Below are 24,522 nucleotides of genomic sequence, written 5' to 3'. Positions count from 1 at the left end.
CCAAAGTCAATGTAATCGGCAGAATAGAAACCAATTATTCATTTCTATTTTGAAGAGTCAGACTCAATGAATTTTACCATGGAATATCATTTGTTACCTTTATCAATATTAAAAGGGTTAGGGAGGATATAAATGCTCCAAAACAGATATGTGCATTTATAGACCAGAATGTACATTTATTTAGACACAAGTGTAATAGATGCTTTCATTTTGACAAAATTTTAAGTTTGTTCATGTAAAGGTAACAATGTTTTTTTTATTTATTCTACACTTGCTACATTCTATTGAATGCATAATAACTCTGACCTCTATTATGAGGAACAAACAATAATGTATAGGCAGGAACCAGCTAAATGTGCAGGACAATAGCATTTCCTCTTGACTTTGTTTGGTCTCTTCACTGGACAGTTTGGTCAGTGGGGTCTACTTCTAAACTTCCCTCATTTAGTTCACACTTCCCTCATAAACTTCACACTTTGTTGATCTTATTGCGGGCAAACCTATATTTCTGTTCTGTCGAAGACGTGATCTCGAAGTCTCCTCAGCACAAATATGTGGCTTTATACCAGACACACGTGGGAATACATAAATAGTGAAAATTTTTGGAACAATACTGTTTGCTAAATTGTGTAAACAGTCTGTATGCTACTTTGGGACATGACCTGTTGACCTGACCTTCATTCGATGTACGTCGTTTTATTATCTCATGTGATAATTTGCTGTATTTAGAAGCAGTGTTTGCTGATTCGACTCTGATTTACACAGTGGTGTTTTTCCACACACCAAAAAACACTTGATAATTAGCTGATGAGCACAACTAGGAGAAAACACACACACACTCAAGTTTCAGAGCCGTGTTTTTGGTATACAACTTTAACAAATATGAGATAAGATGACGTCTGCGAGAACTTACTAATTCCGGTTAAAAAACCGGTTAGTTTGCCTGCCCGTCCTTGTTATGTGAACTTTATTATACTGTGGTATTTGCGTGTTTTTGTAATGACTGCTAGATAGAGTGCATCATAAAACCACAAATGAATTTCAGCTAATGAGTTTATGAATGCTTGCCACTGATTGTTTTTTTTTGTATGTGCAGATGATAATGTATTGAGAAAAAATTTAGTCAAAGAGGCAGCACAAAATCATAATGCTTGCATTACTCAAAGAATGGAAAAATGTGCACCCATGTCAAATTGGTAACCATCTAGGTTACTAAATTCCGAAATCAATGGAGGAGAAATGTCTCTAAGGCTCATGTATCACCAAAGTATAGAGTAAGATTAAGGTCAGCAGTTGGATTTATAGGCAAATTAATCAGCTCATACAGATGGCATACAACCAAAATAGAATCAAAACACAGGTATTTGGAAACAATAGCAAAATAATGTGTAGCATGAAATTGTTCTATAACAATCCAGCTATGGTACCACAATTTCATGATTTAACATATTGACAGATGATAAAGGTGGTAGCCAGATGTTAGACTTAGACTCTTGGTCAACAACTTGCTGACTTTTTTGATGAAGGTAATTTAATGAAGAAACAGTACAGTATACAACCATACAGGGTATTGTTCAGCCATTGTTCTATAAAGCCACAGTCATGATCTGTGCTCTAAAGAGAATTGATTTTAAATTTGTCTTATACACACCACCCAAAATAAAAGGCAAAAAGATGTGACTAGTCCTTTTTTGTTTCCAAAGGAAAAGAATGACAATCCAGGACAGTCTGCACCATCCATGGATCAAGGTTTTTTTTATATTTCAGTGTACCATACAGTAGTCCATAGTCATGAAATCATGAAAACAAGTTCATTAAACAGGGATGTTTTTTCCCCTCAGCCAAAAGATACTCAACAGGCACTTAGTCGCAAGGAATCTGCTGTGAATATGGAGAAATTCAAGAAGTTTGCAGCACGAAGAAAATGGAAGGTACGTGTGATGGAGAACAAAGAATAAGCTGTCACAACCAGAGATTTAATTGTTATACCGTGCATAAACATCTATTGTTACTGTCTTTTGATATTGATTTAACACTTTATTTTTGCCTCTTTGACAGCAATCAGTGCGTCTGATTTCACTTTGTAACCGGCTTTCCCGCTCCTTCCTGTCCAGAAGCAACATGAGTGTGGCACGTAGTGATGACACACTGGTAAGAACGTTACTAAAAAAAAATTCCTACTGAGACTAACAAACTCTGATGAAGGCCAATCACATCACTTTCAGCCATATTGTTTACAGGTGTATGTGGGGTTGAGTGCTGTGAATACGTTCCTCCAACAAAGCATTCTTTCATTCTTATTTTATTTGATTTATTATTGCCGCAGATTATATAGTAGTGATGTGCAGTAAAATACAGTATGAAACAAGGTTCTGGTTAATAATTAGAAATTAGTTCTGGGTCTGGTTAATAATTAGAAATTTGTTCTGGTTCTGGTTGCCAATTAATCATAAGTAAGCTATAACGTCATCATTACAATTGTATTCTTTTATGAATGGAATTCTGTAGCCATTTGTTGGAAGTGTGTATGTTTTAGAAACACTAGTCCAGAATAGCTTCTGAGCCTCACACAGCTACTTGTGACACTTCTACTACTGCTTCTTTTGTTAATTTTAATACTGCTTCTGCTATTGCTGCTAATGCTACCACCACTATTGCTACTACTACTTCTACTACTATTGCTTCAACTGCTACCACCACTTTTTTTTACTGCTATTATTACCACTACTGCTGCTATTGTTTCTAATGTTGCTGGTACTTCTACTACTGCTATTACTACTACTATTGCTTCAACTGCTACTACTGCTAAAACCACTTTTTCTACTGCTATTATTGCTGCTACTTCTTATAGTGTAGCTGCAACTACTGCTACTATTGCTGCTGCTATTATTTCTACTGTTGCTAGCACTTCTACTACTGCTACTACTACTATTGCTTCAACTGCTACTACTGCTAAAACTACTGTTAACTTCTATTACTACCACTACTGCTACTATTACTGCTGCTATAATTTCTACTGTTGCTAGCACTTCTACTACTGCTACTACTTTTGCTTCAACTGCTACTACTGCTAAAATCACTTTTTCTACTGCTATTATTGCTGCTACTTCTTATAGTGTAGCTCCAACTACTGCTACTATTACTGCTGCTACTGTTTCTACAGTTGCTGGCACTTTTACTACTTCTACATCTTCTACAATTGCTGTTGTGTGTGCTACTGTTGCTTTTACTTCCATTTTACTTCTGCTAATGCTAATACTACTTTGATTAATAATGATGTGACTACTACTAATGACAATTATTGGTCTGCAGTTAACTGTACTACTTATTTACTTTACTTTTTTTTTTTTTTTAAATAGTGCTTAAAGGAAAGAGATTAAGTGAAAGTATAGTGTGTGAAAAAGGTCCCCTGGTGGTCTAGTGGTTAGGATTAGGCGCTCTCACCGCTGCGGCCCGGGTTCGATTCCCGGTCAGGGAACCGACCCCAGCCATTAGGGTTGCACAAGCCTTAGTGCTGGTCCCAAGCCCGGGTAAATAGGGAGGGTTGCGTTAGAAAGGGCATCCAGCATTAAAACATGTGCCAAATCAAACATGCGGATGGTCCGCTGTGGCGACCCCTAATGGGAGAAGCCGAAAGAAAGTTATAGTGTGTGAAAACATACCCACTTTAAGTATCCAGCTAAAAAATGTACACGATTGTATGTCAAAACAAAACATGTTTTGTAAAGCAATTTCTGTCAGACTTAAATAACTTTTAATATATACTTTTGTTATTTTAGACTTAAATAACCGTTCACTTGTATGCGTTGACAAATTAGGCAAAGGAGGCGACATGTTTTAATCAAGCCTTTGCTAACTCCAGCATATTGAACTAATATCTTACTAAAGTAAACCCCAGGCACTTTTCCTGCACTGCAGCCTGAAGGATAATCACTGTTCAAACTTTCACAGATTGCTGTTGCACTGATTACATTGTGTAGCATCACGGCAGTTGATAAATTGTCATGTTTTTTTCTCCCCATCATTGATTGATGCTTAACTGAATTTACTTGATTAATATCTCATTTTCAGACATTGTTTGGATGAGAGAATAAAACCTCTAGGGTTGAATTGTATAACGAAGTAAAGAGGATTATTTTTTGTGTGGAACCGTAATTTAATAATAGTACTTATTCATTTTTATTAACAATTGTGTACAAAGTATACATATGCTATAATTGTACATAATTAGAGAAACAAAGTATAGTTAATCAAGCATGTTTCTCACCCCTGCATCTCTGATTATTGCTTTGCTAAGAAAGGTGTATCCAGGAAATGAGCTGATGTGTTTGTGCGCTGTAGTGTGTCTGTGTGTGGGTGGGTTGATAGATAGGAGAGTGTTTTGAAAAGGAAATGGCCATGTGTCATCAATTATTCTTGTTAAGTTTTGACACCCATCCTGTTCCCTGCACAGTGTATGATAGGTGCTTTTGAAAGCTATAGAGTAATTATGTTGGATCACATTAATTTCGGATGCCGAAGACATGACTGTCATTTCGGGTAGCCAGATTCTGCTCTCGTTATGTAACGGCTGAGGTGTTGCTCCACTTCCTTGTCTTACAAAAAAGCAGCACTCATCTTGGCAAATTGGAATAATCTAGCACAAGCATTTCAGTGACAAATTGCTCTTTTTTTCAAATTGTTCCAATTGAATTTTTAAGGAAATAAGTGAATTTGAAAACATGTAAGCATTTTGATCGCCCTTGCCCTGTGAATTTTGTTGTAACCATTTTATTAAAAGCATTCCGTTTTGTGTGTGTGTGTGTGTGTGTGTGTGTGTGTGTGTGTGTGTGTGTGTGTGTGTGTGTGTGTGTGTGTGTGTGTGTGTTTCAAAGCTGTGGAATGTAGAAGTGTCTGCATGATTGCACACACAAACCCTGTGCATTCTTCTGCTCACTTTGCCTCATTTTCTGTATCTCTCTTCTACCCCCTCCTTCCTTAGTCTATGGCATGCTTGTCAAGCCTGTCAGCTTTTGTTTAAAGGTTATGGACTAATACCAGTGTAACCGCCATCTATGACAGACGAAGAGACACATGCCACCTCTTTACAATCCTGTATTATTCTGTAAAATAAGCAGAATACGCAAATCCTTTCAACATTTTTTCTTTGTGTAAAACTCTGCTGTTTGATGCCCTTCAGCCATGTTGAATATCTTTTGTCAGCTAATTTTTATACTCAAATAGTGGTGTGTGTTTGACTTGGAAATACAGAATCAGAGTTTTAGGTAAATGGCTAAAGCTTTAAGTTTTCATGTTTATTGACTGTCAGAATGAACAGTCAGTGTTGAGGCAGTATGTATTAATTGCTAAGTTTTGAGATTTGCTGCCATGTCTTTTACAACCACTATACAGCTTTTGCAAAGCAATGGAAATACAGGATTGCTATTACCCTATGATATGTTAAGTATATAATAGTTCTGAGCATCCTAGTAATGGTCATTGTTTCCACTACAGGATGAAGAAGATTCATTTGTGATAAAGGCTATCATCCATGCCATCAACGACGACAATTTGCCGGGTCTTAAGCACCTCTTAGGATCGCTAACAAGCTACGACATCAATCAGCCGAATAAGGTGAGACATTCAAAAACACATGTCAACACAGCAGAAATAGGAGCAAGCTGTGTAGAATTCTCAGGAATCCTTTTCAGGAGATTCTGTTCGGCTTCATTCCAATTAGAGCAGCAGCCGAGCCGAGGTCGATTGACTAGCCGATAAGCGTCTCGTTTACACTGCTTATGCGCCAATTTTCATGGTGTCTTTTAAGAGCAGTGAGGATACTGAGTGTGACTGAGTACGGGAACATTTCTCCAGTGTTGTTTTCTGTGATTTGTTGATTTGAGTTTTAATTGAAATGCATGAGGAGGTTTGACTAGAGTTTTACTGTAACTTGGTGTTAAATAGGGTCCGATTTAATCACATCTCAGCAGTGGTTGGGGTCAGGGATACAAATAGTAGCGCTTAGACTTCAACAAAAAAAACGCTGTGAGTCCCACAGGTTTCCCCACCCTACATCAGTACCTAATTAATGCTCTTGTGGCTGAATGAGCTCCATAACCACACTCCAAAATCTAGTGAAATATCTTTCCAGAGAAGTGGAGGTTTTTATAACAGCATGTGGAATGGGATGTTCAGAAAGTATGACTTGTATTGTTGTTCACATATCTTTTCAATATAGTGCACAAAGAAAGAAAAAAAATGCTAGACAAAAAATTGTGTATTGAATGTGCAAACCCCACATCTAACAGCCAAATACTGGCTAATGACCTACTGCATTTAGTCAAGGTCACAAACAGGATTAGAGACTTTGGTAGCAAAGGATAATATAAAAACTATATATGACTGAGGTTCATGAATACTCAAAGCACAATTTCATTTCTTTTTATTAGAGAATGTTAGCATTAAAATGGCAGTTTATAAAGTGTAACAACTATTTTAAATCTTGCCTTCACCATGCAGTTTTAGCATTTGGTTTAGTTATATGAGCAGCTTGTTTTTCTTTCTCATGTGCAGGTGTGTTTATAGCTCATCCACATTATGCAGGCTGGTTACACATCACTCAAGGGTTATTTAAATATCACCCCAAGACACCTGCATATAATCTTAATGACAAATCATAAAGTTAAATACAGTGGAACCTCGGTTTGTGAATGTAATTCGTTCCAGACAATTTTACTCCAAATAAATGTTATGCATAACGAAGCGAATTTCCCCATAAGAAATAATGTAAATTCGGATAATGCGTTCCAGGACCCAGAAAATATTCAAATAAAATTTGAAATACATTACAATATACAGTAAAACAGTATAATAATACATTTAAGAGTGATAATTTTGTATTACTGTATATTGTAACAACTAATTTAAAATTTAAAGAAAAAAAAACAATGTTTAACTTGGAGGAGAGTCGGCGTGAGGGAGACGAGGCGGATTGGAGGATAAGGGTTACAGCTGAGAAGGAGGGGAATCTCCTTTCATTATGATCTCGGGAAGGGTTTCTCTATCTTCACCTAGTCTAGTTTTTTTTTTCAATCACTTTCAGTTTTTGATTTACTTCTTTTCGACTTGTCTTATCGCTGCGTTAGGAAGCATGCGCAAAAAACCAACGCACCGGCGTGATGTTCATTTAACAAAGCTTCATACGTATAACGAGACAAAATTTCATGAAATTTCATTTAATTTATTGAAATTGGCAATTTAGCCACAGGGCATTGGTAAAATTGAGTACTGATGTAGAGTGCAAAAACGTGTTCATCTCTTCAGAGGTACAGTAACATCATTGATGAGGTGTTTTGATATCAGCCTTAAATGTTTATCTACTTTTACATTAATGTTTATCTAGTTCTTCAAGTTCTCATGAAGAGTTTGTGTTGGTGTCACAACCACTAGCATTAGTTAATTATTACTCATAGGTCTAATGAGCTCTCAATCTTCTTCGATGACGTCAAAGTGATGTGTATATATTATGTATAATTGCTGCACTTTTATATTCAGTCATATCTATTCAGTCATCATGATTTTCTAGATTACAAATTATTTAAAAGGTTGTGTAATATTTGCTGTGACATCTGTCATGTGTACATTATGATGCATAGGATTTCAACCAAATGTCTTCTTGCTCTGTTTTTGGGATGACGGAGTGATGATGTGATTGCGTTCGTCTTTAAGGAGAAAAAAGAGTGAAGAGGGGGAGGGCGAGGTCGAGGAAACTCTAATCTAGCCACCAGAATGAGAAGCGAGGCGTGCTGATGATTACCTTGCTTGGAGCTGTCCTGTGTGTGTGTGTGTGTGTGTGTGTGTGTGTGTGTGTGTGTGTGTGTGTGTGTGTGTGTTTGTTTGCATGTGTTTGTGTGTTTGAGTGCAAATGTGTGTGTATATGCACTCTAAAGAACATTTTCACGGATCATGCATTTATGCATGCCAATGAATCACCCCCAGTCACATATAAACAGCTGTAATCGTAGGCGTCAGCGCAAGCATTTAAGACGAGTTCAGCAGAAAGCCTGTTTTCAGCAATTAAAGCCACAACACAAATATGGCAGAATAATTACGGCTCATCTGAATGGAGTAGTTCGAAACCTGACTCTGAGTACTTCGACGTGTTTGTAATACCTGTCCTGCTATAAGGAACTGATGGAACTCTGTGTGAACTTAATTAAGCCATATTGTTTCTCTCTCTGTGTGTGTGTGTGTGTGTGTGTGTGTGTGTGTGTGTGTGTGTGTGTGTGTGTGTGTGTGTGTGTGTGTGTGTGTGTGTGCGTGTGTGTGTGTGTGTGTGTGCGCGCGTGCGTGCGTGCGTGCATGACAGCATGGGACACCTCCACTCCTGATCGCAGCCGGTTGTGGGAACATCCAGATCATAGACGTTTTAATAAAGAAAGGAGCAGAGATCCAAACCCTCGACAAGGTGCGACTTTATTCCACTACATGGTCTCATCGATTGCAGCAAGAATTTTAATCACACACTCTCATTGTTCCTTAATAATAGCTCTCACTTCTTGGGTAAACTTGGTTTGTGTAAGAATAAATAGGCTTCTTAAGTTACTTAGTTTGAATTGGCTAGGACTAGAATTGGAGTAGGTGATGTCTGGTAATTTCATGACCAAATCAAAATTTGTATAACAGCACCAGGATATACAGACATTTGTCAGTAAAATCATCAGAGCAAAACTCCACTGCTGGTCAGGCCATCTGTGGCCAGACGTTAAGGAGAGAACAACTAGCCATGCTCTCTGGCAAAGATGAGAGTAATACAATTTTTTCCAGTTCAATCCCAGTGCATCGCCCAGTGCAGTTCGGGCATGTGGAAGAGGGTTGATAACATGTTAGGGGACAGGTCACTAAAAATAAAGGAATTTGTTGGCATCAGAGACCATGTTGCAAAAAGAGCTGGAATTCTTTTAATTAGCCTGTGGTCAGCTATGGTGCCATCAGTGTGTTAATGAGCAGTAAAAATGCAAGTATGTTTAATTTATTAAATTTTTCTTAAAAAATAAAAATAAAAAAGTTAAAGTGCTGTGTTTTAGGGGGAGTGGTGGCTCCAGCGGTTAAGGCGCTGGGTTGCAGATCGGAAGGTCTGGGGTTCAAGCCCCGGTATCGCCAAGCTGCCACTCTTGGGCCCTTGAGCAAGGCCCTTAACCCTCTATGCTCCGGGGGTCCCTTACGAGGGAAATATCAAGGTCCGTGACGTCGGAGTGACGTGGGGCCGCCTTCCCGTGGGCTCACCACCTGCAGGAGGGACCGTAAGGGACGGTGCTGTGAGGATTGGGCAGCAGTCGAAGGCGGGGGCCTGCTTAGACTGCTGCCCCCGCGACCCGAATTACGGATAAGCGGAAGAAAATGAATGAATGAATGAATGAATGAAGTGCTGTTTTTTTAATAAGTAATATGTACAGAATACGCGGATATTGGTTAAACTGCCATTCCTAAGTATTATGCATCTGATAATCAGGCAATCAGCATAGTTCTGATTTAGCATTGATCTGTAATTGCAGCTTTAATAAAACTCTACATTTAGAATATAGAGTATATGGCAAGACCTGATTGCTTGTGCATGCTTAATTAAGGCCTTTTGGTGTCAAACATGTTTTTTAATGAGGCTTTAAAAACTAGTTTGTGTATAGATAACATGTGAAGGGCTTTTAGCCGCAGCCAAAATAGCCTGGTTTTGCTTTTCTCGTAGTCTGGAGCCAACGCTATCTACTATGCAGCTCGGCACGGCCATGTGGAGACCTTGAAATTCCTTCATGAAAAGCAGTGCCCTCTGGACATCCAAGATAAGGTGCCTCTCTAGCTCTCGCTCTCTCTCATTTGCACTCACTCACTCACACACACACACACACACACACACACACACACACACACACACATGCATACATTGCCATCATTAACAGTCTTCTGGCAGTTCTATGTTTGAGATTTTTATTCCCCATCCTTCTATATGTGACACATTTTCACCTTTTCCTGCTTACCCTTTTCGCAGTTTTTATGGTCTCTTTGGGCTTTTCGCAGTTTCCATGGTCACTCGTTGAGCTGAGAGCTGCTCGCTCTATCAAATAATCGTTGCTCTGTTTACAAAAGCACCTCTCTCGATTCAAGAGCGTCCTCGGGCATACCATATTGCAGCATGAAGTGCCGTAGAGATTCTGAAACATAACAAAGAGTCACGCTTTTCAGTGCATGTGCCATTATTAGAGATGGAAATTGCAAGCCTGTATGACTTGATGGGCTTGAAGTGAAGTAGCCCCAGTAAACTCTTTTATGGCTTTTATCATGTTAATATATATCGCCACTGTTAGTGTTGAATGTGTGCAATTTATGCTGTAAGTCAGACTGTATATAAACTGTCATGCATTTACCTTTGAGGTACAGTTGGTATTGCTATGGCACACAATTTTTAAAAGATCTGTGTATAAACATAAATCTAAATCCAAATTTAAAATGAAGGATAAATATTTGAGGGAGGCGAAGTAAGAAATTTGTAAATGTGAGTCAAAGAATTGTTCAGTCAGAAAAATCATATACATAGTATACCTATCTTTAACCTTTGGCAGCCAGGACACCCTTTATTGAAAAAAAATAAATGTACAATCCTTTAACCCCTTTAGCTCATTTGCTTTATGATCATAATCTAGCTGTCCAGACTGTATTAGACTCTTTATTAAAATGTATGCAATAATAATGGGATTATTTATTGGTGCTACATAGACTTGTGTGCTGATTTTTCCACTCACAGCACACATTTTTATTAATAATGTCATTATTTGTAAGTGCATTTCATATTAAGTATTCTGATGCTACTTTAGAGTTCACTTCTCATGGAATCGATATCAAGAGTGGGGATTAAGACATGACCACATGACAGATGTTTCCATTTCAGATTAGTATTTAGTTGCAATTTACTGCAGACGGAGAAACGAAATAAAGGATATTTTAGGGGGATATTTTGACAGAATTCTAATTCATAAGAGGATTTCCCAAATGGAATGGATTTGTCTCAGTTTCATATAATGCACTCTAGAAAGATTGGAATTAACTGAGTAAAACGATAAGATTTTGTAATATGTTGAAATAGCGACGATGAAATGGCTGACTTAGACTATGTAACCCTTCATATACATATACATATATATATATATATATATATATATATATATATATATATATATATATATATATATATATATATATATATATATATATATATATATATATACACACACACACACAGTGGGGAAAATAAGTATTTGAACACCCTGCTATTTTGCAAGTTCTCCCACTTAGAAATCATGGAGGGTCTGAAATTGTCATCGTAGGTGCATGTCCACTGTGAGAGACATAATCTAAAAAAAAAAAATCCAGAAATCACAATATATGATTTTTAAACTATTTATTTGTATGATGCAGCTGCAAATAAGTATTTGAACACCTGTCTATCAGCTAGAATTCTGACCCTTAAAGACCTGTTAGTCTGCCTTTAAAATGTCCACCTCCACTACATTTATTATCCTAAATTAGATGCACCTGTTTGAGGTCGTTAGCTGCATAAAGACACATGTCCACCCCATACAATCAGTAAGAATCCAACTACTAACATGGCCAAGACCAAAGAGCTGTCCAAAGACACTAGAGACAAAATTGTACACCTCCACAAGGCTGGAAAGGGCTACGGGGAAATTGCCAAGCAGCTTGGTGAAAAAAGGTCCACTGTTGGAGCAATCATTAGAAAATGGAAGAAGCTAAACATGACTGTCAATCTCCCTCGGACTGGGGCTCCATGCAAGATCTCACCTCGTGGGGTCTAAATGATCCTAAGGAAGGTGAGAAATCAGCCCAGAACTACACGGGAGGAGCTGGTCGATGACCTGAAAAGAGCTGGGACCACCGTTTCCAAGGTTACTGTTGGTAATACACTAAGACGTCATGGTTTGAAATCATGCATGGCACGGAAGGTTCCCCTGCTTAAACCAGCACATGTCCAGGCACGTCTTAAGTTTGCCAATGACCATTTGGATGATCCAGAGGAGTCATGGGAGAAAGTCATGTGGTCAGATGAGACCAAAATAGAACTTTTGGGTCATAATTTCACTAAACGTGTTTGGAGGAAGAAGAATGATGAGTACCATCCCAAGAACACCATCCCTACTGTGAAGCATGGGGGTGGTAGCATCATGCTTTGGGGGTGTTTTTCTGCACATGGGACAGGGCGACTGCACTGTATTAAGGAGAGGATGACCGGGGCCATGTATTGCGAGATTTTGGAGAACAACCTCCTTCCCTCAGTTAGAGCATTGAAGATGGGTCGAGGCTGGGTCTTCCAACATGACAATGACCCGAAGCACACAGCCAGGATAACCAAGGAGTGGCTCTGTAAGAAGCATATCTAGGTTCTGGCGTGGCCTAGCCAGTCTCCAGACCCAAACCCAATAGAAAATCTTTGGAGGGAGCTCAAACTCTGTCTTTCTCAGCGACAGGCGAGAAACCTGACTGATCTAGAGAAGATCTGTGTGGAGGAGTGGGCCAAAATCCCTCCTGCAGTGTGTGCAAACCTGGTGAAAAACTACAGGAAACGTTTGAACTTTGTAATTGCAAACAAAGGCTACTGTACCAAATATTAACATTGACTTTCTCAGGTGTTCAAATACTTTTTTGCAGCTGTATCATACTAATAAATAGTTTAAAAAAATCATACATTGTGATTTCTGGATTTTTTTTTTAGATTATGTCTCTCACAGTGGACATGCGCCTACAATGACAATTTCAGACCCTTCCATGATTTCTAAGTGGGAGAACTTGCAAAATAGCAGGGTGCTCAAATACTTATTTTCCTTACTGTATATGTATATGTATATATGTATGTGTATGTATATGTATATATATATATATATATATATATATATATATATATATATATATATACAGTACAGACCAAAAGTTTGTACACACCTTCTCATTCAAAGAGTTTTCTTTATTTTCATGACTATGAAAATTGTAGATTCACACTGAAGGCATCAAAACTATGAATTAACACATGTGGAATTATATATGGAATTATATACATAACAAAAAAGTGTGAAACAACTGAAAAATGTCATTCTAGGTTCTTCAAAGTAGCCACCTTTTGCTTTGATTACTGCTTTGCACACTCTTGGCATTCTCTTGATGAGCTTTAAGAGGTAGTCACCTGAAATGGTCTTCCAACAGTCTTGAAGGAGTTCCCCGAGAGATGCTTGGCACTTGTTGGCCCTTTTGCCTTCACTCTGCGGTCCAGCTCACCCCTAAACCATCTCGATTGGGTTCAGGTCCGGTGACTGTGGAGGCCAGGTCATCTGGCGCAGCACCCCATCACTCTCCTTCTTGGTCAAATAGCCCTTGATGCCTTCAGTGTGACTCTACAATTTTCATAGTCATGAAAATAAAGAAAACTCTTTGAATGAGAAGGTGTGTCCAAACTTTTGGTCTGTACTGTATGTATATAAAAAACACGAAAAGATTGCGACTCAAAATATATGATCGGCGTGTTTTACATTAAAATACCCGTTCGATAATTATTATTACATTTACATTGAAGTTGCAATTAAGGCCTTCATGGATCATATAAAGAATAATTATGATGCATATTTAATGATTGATGTTTAAAATTATATGCTTGTCTTGTATTTCTCAAGTAGCTCGCTGAGCTGTATTCCCTAATGCTCATATCAAACCATTACCTTTCCATTCAGCATATAATGAGTATTACAGTTTTCTTTTTCTTTATGTCACAGTCAGGGGAGACGGCTCTGCATGTGGCCTCTCGATACGGCAACGTGGATGTAGTTCAGTACCTTTGCAGTATTCGCGCCAACCCTGACCTGACAGACCGGGTGAGTAACACCAGAGGAACAGAAAAGTACTTCCTGTAAAAACAGGAACAATGTAATTCAACATAATTTTACAATTGAATGACAAAGCAACTTCAATTTACAGTAAGTAGTAGAAGACTGTATTTTAGTGAGAAAATGTTAGCGGGCATGTTATAGGTAGTGCTTATAGTGTAGAGTAGTCACACTTTATGATCCAATGAATTAGAGTACAAGTATGAGTGCAGCCATGTCACACTCTTCATAAAGGTACATTCCTGAAGGAACATTCTTGTTATTGAATAGATCTCTATCAGGAATGATTTTTTCAAAGGAGTCCTTTCTTCTGGATTTTGGGAAGTGTGATTAGTTCTGATATGTTGCACTTTGTGTAGCATTTTCCATGGAAGCACACTGGTCTAACACTAACAGTTCCTGCAGAATTTGGTGCAAATGTGATTCATGAACTTGCCAGTAATGTTCAAACAGCAGAAAGCACAGATTGATTTAGCGCTCCATAGCAATGGCATACAGACATTGCTAATCATGTTTGTTCTTTATGTTTATTGGCAACTTTTGATACCTTTGAGCATTGACTTCAGTGCACAAATAAGAGCAGTTTTTATTCAATATTAAAAATGACCTGAACAGAAACATGAATGCAAGATTTCTTATTTCATGTGTGTATTTAAAGCACAAAGTCCTCGGTAAAGAATTCTGTAATGCTCCCAGTATTTAAAGGTCTTTTCCTGGTGTGTATACAATTAACACTTCTATTTCTCTTTGTCCTTCAGGAGCAGGAGACTCCTCTACACTGTGCAGCATGGCATGGGTACTCAGCAGTGGCACGGGCCTTATGTCAAGTTGGCTGTGATGTTAATGCGCGTAACCGTGAGGGTGAGAGTCCACTGCTCACTGCCTCAGCCCGTGGCTTCCGTGACATTGTCGAGTGTTTGCTGGAACATGGGGTTGACATGGACTCTACTGATAAGGTGTGCACACAGTGTGTGTACGACACACGCCCGCATGCGCACTAAATAAGCAATTGTTGAAAATAGTGCTGTCTAGATCGATATCAAAATCAGAGAATAGAGCTCTTATTATTAGATACTAGGTATGTGAGCAATTATGTGATAGGTCTGCTCCAATATACCAGCATTGCTCTGCTCTTATAGTATAATAAATTATTTACTCTCCACATCTCCTCTGTATATGTGATATGGATTTTAAACCCCCACATTATAGATGCACTTTTGACTAGCTAAATATTCTGCTAATGTTGAAATTGCATTTGATCCATTACATCACATGGTATAGGAAAATGGGCTCCTATGATTACAGGGATTCTTCATTAAAAAAATGAACCATGTATAGATCATGAAAATGTATGTGTGTGTGTGTGTGTGTGTGTGTGTGTGTGTGTGTGTGTGTGTGTGTGTGTGTGTGTGTGTGTGTGTGTGTGTGTGTGTGTGTGTGTGTGTGTGTGTGTGTGTGTGTGCGGGCTAAAGGACAATCACAACGCACTGCACCTGGCTGTCCGGAGATGTCAGGTCGAGGTTGTAAAGTGCCTCCTCATCCACCACTGCTATGTGGACCACCAGGATCGCCATGGAAACACACCCCTGCACATTGCTTCCAAGGATGGAAACCTGCCAGTGGTGGCGCTGCTCTGTGCTGCGAAAGCCAATTTGGACATTCCAAACAAGGTGAGTAAGGGGAAAGCTGGTTTAACATCACCACCATGCATATGCAAAGTGACAAAAAAAGACCCCATTCTCTCTGATCCTGTTTCATCAAAAAATAAGTTATGACGTAGATACAATCGTACTTTATACACCTGATTCTATATGATATATTAAGCCTTTTTTTAACAGTAGGTTGACTAGTAAAAACCTGTAGAATTAGTAATTATACAGTAATTATTACTGCACTTGTTTGTGTATTAACTCTGACTAAGGATTTTATAGCAGATGAAAAGTCATATTGTGTGATTTTCTGTGAGGAGATTTTTTTGGTTATTATTTTCATATGGAGTCTCCAGTGTCAGTGTTTTTTTAACAGTCAAAGGTAAAGCTGCAACTTTGTGTTCCATCATGGGGAAGTCCTCCTAATGAGGCAACATAAGAACTGCCATATAGAATTTATTTTAAGCGAGAGAGAAAATAGTAACTGGTAAAGGTGAAGCTGCTCAAGTAGATGCTATGATACAACAGGACCTTGCTTGTTTCATGGGAATGCACAATATATTATGTATTTAATATTTTCTTGTTGGGATGCTTGATTATTGTTTGTCTAAAATGCAGATATTTATTCCTCATGTAGCAACATATGTGGGATATATGTTATATAGTTAATCCACATTTTCTTGAAGGAAAAGTTTTGGAAACATCCTTTATTCATACTTGTCCCGAAAACATCAGTGTAGATGATAAGGGGTTTCCTTAATGTTTGCTTTTACCAGACATATAAAACGCATTATATGAGCATTAACTTGACAGGGTCAGTGAAAGTCTTTAATACATGGACTAATATTCAACATTTTGTCCAAAGGAATTGCTCTTACCTGAGGTTTTATACAATTGTTATACTAATCAATTAGATTCCCACTTCCTCTATTTTGCTTCTCTCCCTGCTTCCTTCCTTTGTGTTGTAGTTTTCTGTCGGAACGCTACATGCATGATTTAAAACCATTTGTTAGCATTATGGTCTGATGAGCAAATTTACTTTTTGTTCTTTTGTTCTGAGTGTATTAAAAACAGAACTTCCATTAGCCAGCAGGCTTAAGACAGATGGTGGCTCTCATTCAAAGCTTTACCAGGAACAAAATGTTGTTGTTATAATAAAAATGGTCTGTCAGCTTCAGGATTTCTTCTGAGCCAGAAATGGAAATTTCAGGTTTTTTTTTATTGCCATTATTTCCATTTCAGTAGAATTTTTATATTCCACTTGACTGCTTTAATCTGTATCATCTGTATGTGTTATTGATTGGATGTGGTGTGGTGTAATTTTAAGACTGGCTTTACTTTATATTTTGTCACAGTTTGGGAAAACTCCTCTCCATATCGCAGCAGGTAACGGAGGACTGGAGGTAGTGCGACATCTCTGTGTGGCCGGAGCGAACACAGAAGCAATCACTAATGTGAGTCATGAAATATAGCTTGTGGCTTTCCATAAAGCCAGGCTTTTACATGAGTTATCTGTAGGTATAAGGTCTTTAAAGAATTAAACAAGCAGATGCCATTTTAGATATGTAAAGTATAGAAATTAAGTTAAGTTAAACTAAAGTTGGAAATAACAGAATGGTTTTGTTTTCACCACGCCTCTGCGTAGGCAACTCCGAGACGGTTACTAATATGAGTAATACAAACCCACAACAAACCACAGCAAAGTTCGTTTTTGATCACAATGGGTTGGGGTAATAAAAAAAAACTTAACACAGCTTCTCAACCTTAGTCCTGGAGTATATCTCCTGTCCAGCACATTTTTTATATCAGAGCTGTCTTAAAGACTCATGGCTCATATAAATAAACACTGACATCCAGATTATTGCTTAAGGAAAAATAAAAATCTACTAAGGAAAAATGACTTGTGTAATAAGTAACTCACTACTTAAGTTTGGATTTACAGAGTAAGCATTGGTGGTATTAGTAACGAGACCAACCGTTCACTATAGTTTACAAGCAACCAGAATCATATATTGTACTGCTTATCAATACATTGCATCATACATAAGGGACACTCTTTATTTGTGCCAAATGGAAATGAACAATAAAGACCAGTGGCATAGCTTGTGGATTTTATATACTTTTCAGACTTTTTTTTTTTTTTTTTTAACAAATGATTGGCATATTCTGTGAGATTGTTATTATCTTAACATACTACAGAATTATACCAGCACATCTAGTGTTGATATTTTATAACCTTGACAGAGCATCAGTTTTTGAGTGAACAGTGTATCTGTATAACAGCCATTTGGCAACCTTTATAAACACTAAGAATGTTGGGGATTCAAACTATTTTTTAGTTAACCTGGCAGGAAAAGGATGGTGATATTCATCTCTAGGGATGGGAGTAAAATAATCTACTGTGTAAGTGGTATTTTAAGGGCCTCTTACATACAATTATTAAATTATTCCATAAACGTTGTAGTGCATTAACCTTCACCTTCAATTAACCGAAATCCAGTCCCTGCGGAAGCTTGGAAAATAAGATTATGCTCATGAAATTGAGTTTGCTGTGTGTTTTTTCATTGGTATAAATGACCCCTAAAAGAACACATTTAAGTATGTCGTTCAGCTCCTTCGAGCACTAATTGCTCACTCTCCAGTACTAACTCTATGCAGGTCTATAGCGGAATTATGGCTCTGTGACTAAAAAAGCATGAAATCAATACAGGTCAAGGCAGCTGGGTGTGTATTTGTGTAATCGACTGTGAAGTGTCTGATTCCAGTAGTGTGTGTAAGCAGCATCAGTAACTTCTGCTCCTCTGAGACAAGCTTAAACAGTTTGTGTTTTCTTCTGGCACTTTATAAATATAATTTATTTATAATGGATTATATATATATCCACTCGATCATGTGCAGATTATTTGTGTACATATGTGAAAAGAACCTGCTAGAACCTTCTCTCAGGTTCTAGCAGCTTTTAGTGATTCCCAAAACAAATCATTTATCAGCCCATCTCGGCTCTGTCATTACATCTTTGCTCAACACAGATGAAAGACATCAAACTTATCCAATTTCTTTGACCATCAAAACAGTGATGTTTCCCATCATTAATTCTCGCTGGCCCTCATTAAGTCATTAGTCGGGCACTACTACACTCTCAGGCCAGCAAGCAGTTTCTCTCTACTAAGGATCTGACATAGTACTGAGGTATTTTTGTTTGTGTAAATGTGTTGATGGTTTTGGTCCATTTTGCACCTGGTGTTTTTTTTTTTTTACAGTCTGTATGTCTTTGTTAGTATGAGAACCCTGGCCTCATTGTGTCAAGGGAGTCTATGCCTCGCTTACCTCAGTTTTCAGCTTGGAAGGCACCTTCAGATGCTTTGAGACATTGTAGCTCATAAATGAAGAAAAATACCTCCCTAATGTGCTATAGTGATGGCCATGGCTTTTAGAAGGACAAAGATCTATTTTAGAAAACATAGCACATTCTGTCCACATGTGTTCAGACACCTGACCTTCAAAAGTCGTATTATATTTGTAAACAAATAGCTAAGATATCCTGTTTTAGTATACATTTGCTATGAAGCTAACACTAGGCGTAAACATTTTAATATATGTTTACATTTGCGGCATTTAGCAGACGCCCTTATCCAGAGCGACGTACAAAAGTGCTTTGAGTCTCTAGCAATGAATAAATCTACACTGGTATGCCAGATTACAAACTTAATATAAATATAACTCTTGAATTCTACAAGGCAAACTTGGAAAGTGCTAATTTAAGTGTTTCAGGAAGAGGTAGGTCTTCAATCATCGCTTGAAGATAGTCAGGGACTCCGCTGTACGGACATCTAGGGGAAGTTCATTCCACCACCTCGGTGCCAGAACAGAGTGTATACTTACCTCTTATTCTGAGAGAAGGTGGTACCAGTCGAGCAGTGCTGGAGGATTTTAGACAGCGTGGTGCAGTGCGAGATGTGATGAGGTCACTGAGGTAAGTTGGCGCGGGTCCATTTTTGGCCTTGTAGGCAAGCATCAGTGTTTTGAATCTGATACGTGCAGCTACTGCATATATATATATATATATATATATATATATATATATATATATATATATATATATATATATATATATATATATATATATATATGTACATATGTATATATGTATTTATATACGAGTTGGAAATCCCCTCAGAAATCATGTCCTGTTTGGCTTGTTTTAGTTTGGCTGCTAGTATTTGCATTACATTTGTTGACCTTTATGAATACGACTTTAATTTAGTTTTAGTAATCCTCAGGATAGGTTATACAAGATCTATGGCTAGCAGTAGCAGTTCATATAGGAAATATTTCTCTCAGACATCCTGTCAGATTAGGTGGTTTTTGTATGTGGTTTACAAATTACAGGGGGGTTGGGGGGCGCTACGTAATGGAGAACGCTGTCTATTCATGGTACAGCTTTGAGAAAGGGCCACATCTGTTTTTAGCTGTTTGTTTAGCAGTATGCTTGTGGTCTCAGGTGCTGGCTAATTGTATTGAAGGGTGTTTAGTGTGGGGATTTTGGGGTTACTGATTTTCTGTAAGGTCTTAAAGTGTGTGTGAGTGAGTGTGTGAGTGAGTGTGTGTGTGTGAGTGAGTGAGTGTGAGTGAGTGAGTGTGAGTGAGTGTGTGTGTGTGAGTGAGTGAGTGTGAGTGAGTGTGTGTGAGTGAGTGTGTGTGAGTGAGTGTGTGTGAGTGAGTGTGTGTGAGTGAGTGTGTGTGAGTGAGTGTGTGTGAGTGAGTGTGTGAGTGTGTGAGTGTGTGTGAGTGTGTGAGTGTGTGTGAGTGTGTGAGTGTGTGAGTGTGTGAGTGTGTGAGTGTGTGAGTGAGTGAGTGAGTGAGTGTGTGAGTGAGTGTGTGAGTGAGTGTGTGAGTGAGTGTGTGAGTGAGTGTGTGAGTGAGTGTGTGTGTGTGAGTGAGTGAGTGTGAGTGAGTGAGTGTGTGTGAGTGAGTGTGTGTGAGTGAGTGAGTGTGAGTGAGTGTGTGTGAGTGAGTGTGTGTGAGTGAGTGAGTGTGAGTGAGTGTGTGTGAGTGAGTGTGTGTGAGTGAGTGTGTGTGAGTGAGTGTGTGTGAGTGAGTGTGTGTGAGTGAGTGTGTGAGTGTGTGAGTGTGTGTGAGTGTGTGAGTGTGTGTGAGTGTGTGAGTGTGTGAGTGTGTGAGTGTGTGAGTGTGTGAGTGAGTGAGTGAGTGAGTGAGTGTGTGAGTGAGTGTGTGAGTGAGTGTGTGAGTGAGTGTGTGAGTGAGTGTGTGAGTGAGTGTGTGAGTGAGTGTGTGAGTGAGTGAGTGAGTGTGTGAGTGAGTGAGTGAGTGAGTGAGTGAGTGAGTGAGTGAGTGAGTGAGTGAGTGAGTGAGTGTAAGATAGAGAGACAGAGACGTGCTCTTGGTTTTTCCAATTAGCATGAGAATTTTCACAACCCTAAGCTGTCCTCATGCCCATAAATCTAATTTGTCTTTAGTCACAAAAACCGAAGGTCTTCTATTGTCTTTGTCAGTAGCCATCATCCTTCATCCGGACCTATGCAATATATCAAGGATTATATATAGCACACTTTTTTTCCCCTCTTTTTCTTGCCAAGGCTGTTATAGAGAAACTTCCACCTTCTGTAATAGAGAAAAGAGAGATGTAATTCAGAAAACTAATGGGTTTTTACTTTTTTACCAGCTCACATCAGTCTGTCCTGAAGCTTTTCTCTTCATGTCAAATGTCATCTTCATTTCTTCTACTTTTTTCTTTCATAGGATGGAAAGACAGCAGAGGAATTGGCAATTGCAGAACAGCAAGAGCATATAGCACTTTTGCTGGCCAGACTGAAAAAGGTGCATGGTCTCTCTTATCCTGTCATTATACAACACATACAAATCTCTTTTTGGTGGTTCTGCATTAAGAAATATATTTTGATCACAGGTTTTGTGTGTCATATGTAGACTGAATAATTGTGATGTCTAATGATGTAGGCAGATTTTTAAATGAAACACAGGTCTTGTTCAGGCTCTGAGACACATAATATATCATTCAACACTTTTTTTTTTTTTGCTTGTACAGTTTCTACTATCTCTAAGCTACATACATAAATCTGCTTCCCTGTGAACTAATGGCTTCTTTTCATTTCCTCTTTGATTGCTCCCCTAGGACAACCACAAAGGCAGCTACATCCAGCAGCTGAGACCCACTCAGACACCTCAGCCACGGATCAAGCTGAAACTGTTTGGCCACTCAGGCTCTGGGAAGAGCACGCTGCTAGAATCGCTGAAGTGTGGTATCCTGAGGAGCTTCTTTAGGCGTAGGAGACCAAGACTCACTAACCCTGTTAGACACCCGGCCTCACCTGCTACATCTAAACCTGCTGGTAGGAAGCCATGAGAATGTTTTTGAGAATCACCCCAAATAAGCTTTGATATTGGTAGGCTGTCAAACAAAAGAAAGAAGTTTTATGCATGCTTAATACATGATTAAGAAGTTGAATTTTCAGCATGTTGTATTTGGTGAAGCTAATGTTGGTCATTTGACATTTCCAGGTTTGGTCATTCTTTAATAAGAATGTTCCTACTAGCCTTTGAAAAGGAAATGGCAGTTTCAGGGAAAGATGAGTTCAGTCGAACAGTGTAGAGTTCAGTGGAAAGTTTCAAGTGTCGAGTACTAGACAGAGCACAGTGTGACTAACACGTTCTCCAATTCGTCATGCAAGTGTAGAAATGAAGCATTAAAAAAAAACATTCTTTTTTTTTCACCCTACACTGATAAAAGAGTTTGTATTATTCTACTGCTTTAAACCTCATTCTGAGCCTGAGCTGGATTGGCTGAGGAACATTTCCCACATTGATGTCATTCATGGCCATTCTTTGCAAATTCAAATCAAGCAAGCCTCAGTCTCGGGTGCCGTGACGCACACCTGCTTTGTCAGTCACTCTGTAAAGATGGTATGTGAATGATGAGAATTTCATATTGTTAAAGCGTGTGTGTTTGTGTGTGTGTGTGTGTGTGTGTGTGTGTGTGTGTGTGTGTGTGTGTGTGTGTGTGTGTGTGTGTGTATATATATATATATATATATATATATATATATATATATATATATATATATATATATATATATATATATATATATAATCGCCATTGCTATGATTTAGAAAAATAATAATACAGATGGCTTGATGCAAGGATTTGCATTTTTTATTAGAATCTCTAAAGTCACTACATAATTTAAAACTATATATATTGAAGTGGAATGCTGAATAAAACTATGCGATTTATGAAGGTTATAGGATTTTGAATGACCACACTGCCCTCTTCTGATTATAAATTATTACTGCACAGTGAACTGGATCATTTTATTCTGCAATTAATCTGCAACCTTCACAATGATTTTCAAGTTGGGTTTTTTTTGTTTTTTTTTTACCCCCTTTTAGTCTCTGTGAGTATTTCCAACCTATATCCAGGCTGTGAGAATGTAAGTGTGAGGAGTCGCAGTATGATGTTCGAGCCCAGTCTGACCAAAGGAGTGTTGGAGGTCTTCACTCCTGTCCACAGCAGCCTGAACGCATCCGATGACACAGCCACCAAGGCCATTGACATCCACATAGCCAACGTCAATGGTTAGAGGTCCACATTTTTCTTACTCATTTTATATATATATATATATATATATATATATATATATATATATATATATATATATATATATATATATATATATAATATATATATATATATATATATATATAATATATATATAATATATATATTTGAAAATATAAAAGAATTTGAGATAATTTCAATAATAAATACATAATAAATCAATTTATTATACCAAGAAATTATTTGCTAGCATGTTAAAAAACCTATTTTCTGGAGTCTATATTGTTTCTATTATTCATGTATACATGAACATGTACTGTTAATAAGTTATAAGTATCCATACTGTCTTGTCGGAGTGTATAGAATTATTATAATCTTTATCTGTCTGTAGTCTGTATTTAATGACCACAGACAGTATGTTACTATGCACAATTACATTTAGATGGTATGATTTATTGTAGGAAATGTGTTTTATTAAATATTTATTTTTGGGTTTATACTGTGTGTTCATATAAATTATACTAGCTAAAAAAGCTTTTTTTTTTGTCTTGGAAAGAAATGTCATTCCCATAAGCATTAATTGAGCACATTCAATGCCTGCTGTTAGACCTTTCAATAAATAAATTTTCTGTTCTTTTCTCAGAATGTCAAGCACACGAATTGTGTAAACTGCGAATACAGGAAAATGATTTGTGTGTGTGTGTGTGTGTGTGTGTGTGTGTGTGTGTGTGTGTGTGTTAGGTGTTGGAGACTTCAGCATGTGGGAATTCTCCGGTAACCCAGTATACTACTGCACATACGACTATTTTGCAGCCAATGACAGTACAGCCATTCACCTGGTGTTGTTTAGCCTGGAGGAGCCGTACGAGACTCAACTAAGTCACATCACCTTTTGGCTCAATTGTCTCAAGGTGCTCACGTTGCCTGAGGACAACATTGGTAAGTTTGGGTTTGTGTGTGTGCGAATTATAATAAATTAAGTAACATGCTTTGAGGATGTTTTTTTTTTTTTTTAGCCTGTATGGTGAAGGATGAATTAAAAAGAATGTGTTGCTTTATTTGTTTTACATCCTGATAGGCGTAGTCTCTGCCCTGTACTCACATCCACAGGGCTTAAGGGCTCAGTGAATTGAATGTCCTTCATATATGATCTGGATTTAGTGCAGCTGAACATGTATGTGGTGCGATCTGGAGACAGTGCTTCTTACTGCTATCATCCAAACATGACTTGAGGAAATATATATATTTTTTTACTTTTTATAAGACATTTAAGTGTATGTCTTTATTCCTATTCTGGTGGTTTGTTGACCGATTTTGTGTTACATTTATTTTAGTATGTAAACCTGTAAGTATAATTTAGTAT

At 38.0% G+C, this 24,522-nt stretch overlaps 1 protein-coding gene across 1 annotated transcript in view; it reads left to right on the top strand.

Moving 5' to 3' along the window:
• The window catches only part of dapk1 (death-associated protein kinase 1), a 61,375-nt gene that overhangs the window by 28,733 nt on the left and 8,120 nt on the right, over window positions 1-24,522 (top strand). The window contains exons 9-22 of the mRNA XM_083526794.1: window positions 1,704-1,749; window positions 1,842-1,931; window positions 2,059-2,151; window positions 5,494-5,613; window positions 8,348-8,446; window positions 9,722-9,820; window positions 13,806-13,904; window positions 14,675-14,872; window positions 15,389-15,586; window positions 16,921-17,019; window positions 21,326-21,403; window positions 21,717-21,933; window positions 22,991-23,176; window positions 23,901-24,098. Coding sequence (XP_083382920.1) covers window positions 1,704-1,749; window positions 1,842-1,931; window positions 2,059-2,151; window positions 5,494-5,613; window positions 8,348-8,446; window positions 9,722-9,820; window positions 13,806-13,904; window positions 14,675-14,872; window positions 15,389-15,586; window positions 16,921-17,019; window positions 21,326-21,403; window positions 21,717-21,933; window positions 22,991-23,176; window positions 23,901-24,098 — 1,820 coding nt within the window. The remainder of the gene's footprint in view (window positions 1-1,703; window positions 1,750-1,841; window positions 1,932-2,058; window positions 2,152-5,493; window positions 5,614-8,347; window positions 8,447-9,721; window positions 9,821-13,805; window positions 13,905-14,674; window positions 14,873-15,388; window positions 15,587-16,920; window positions 17,020-21,325; window positions 21,404-21,716; window positions 21,934-22,990; window positions 23,177-23,900; window positions 24,099-24,522) is intronic.

This window comes from Silurus aristotelis (genome assembly GCF_946808225.1).
Source record: "Silurus aristotelis genome assembly, chromosome: 23".
NCBI classification, from domain to species: Eukaryota; Metazoa; Chordata; class Actinopteri; order Siluriformes; family Siluridae; genus Silurus; species Silurus aristotelis.
This window is presented reverse-complemented; position numbering and strand designations above follow the sequence as displayed.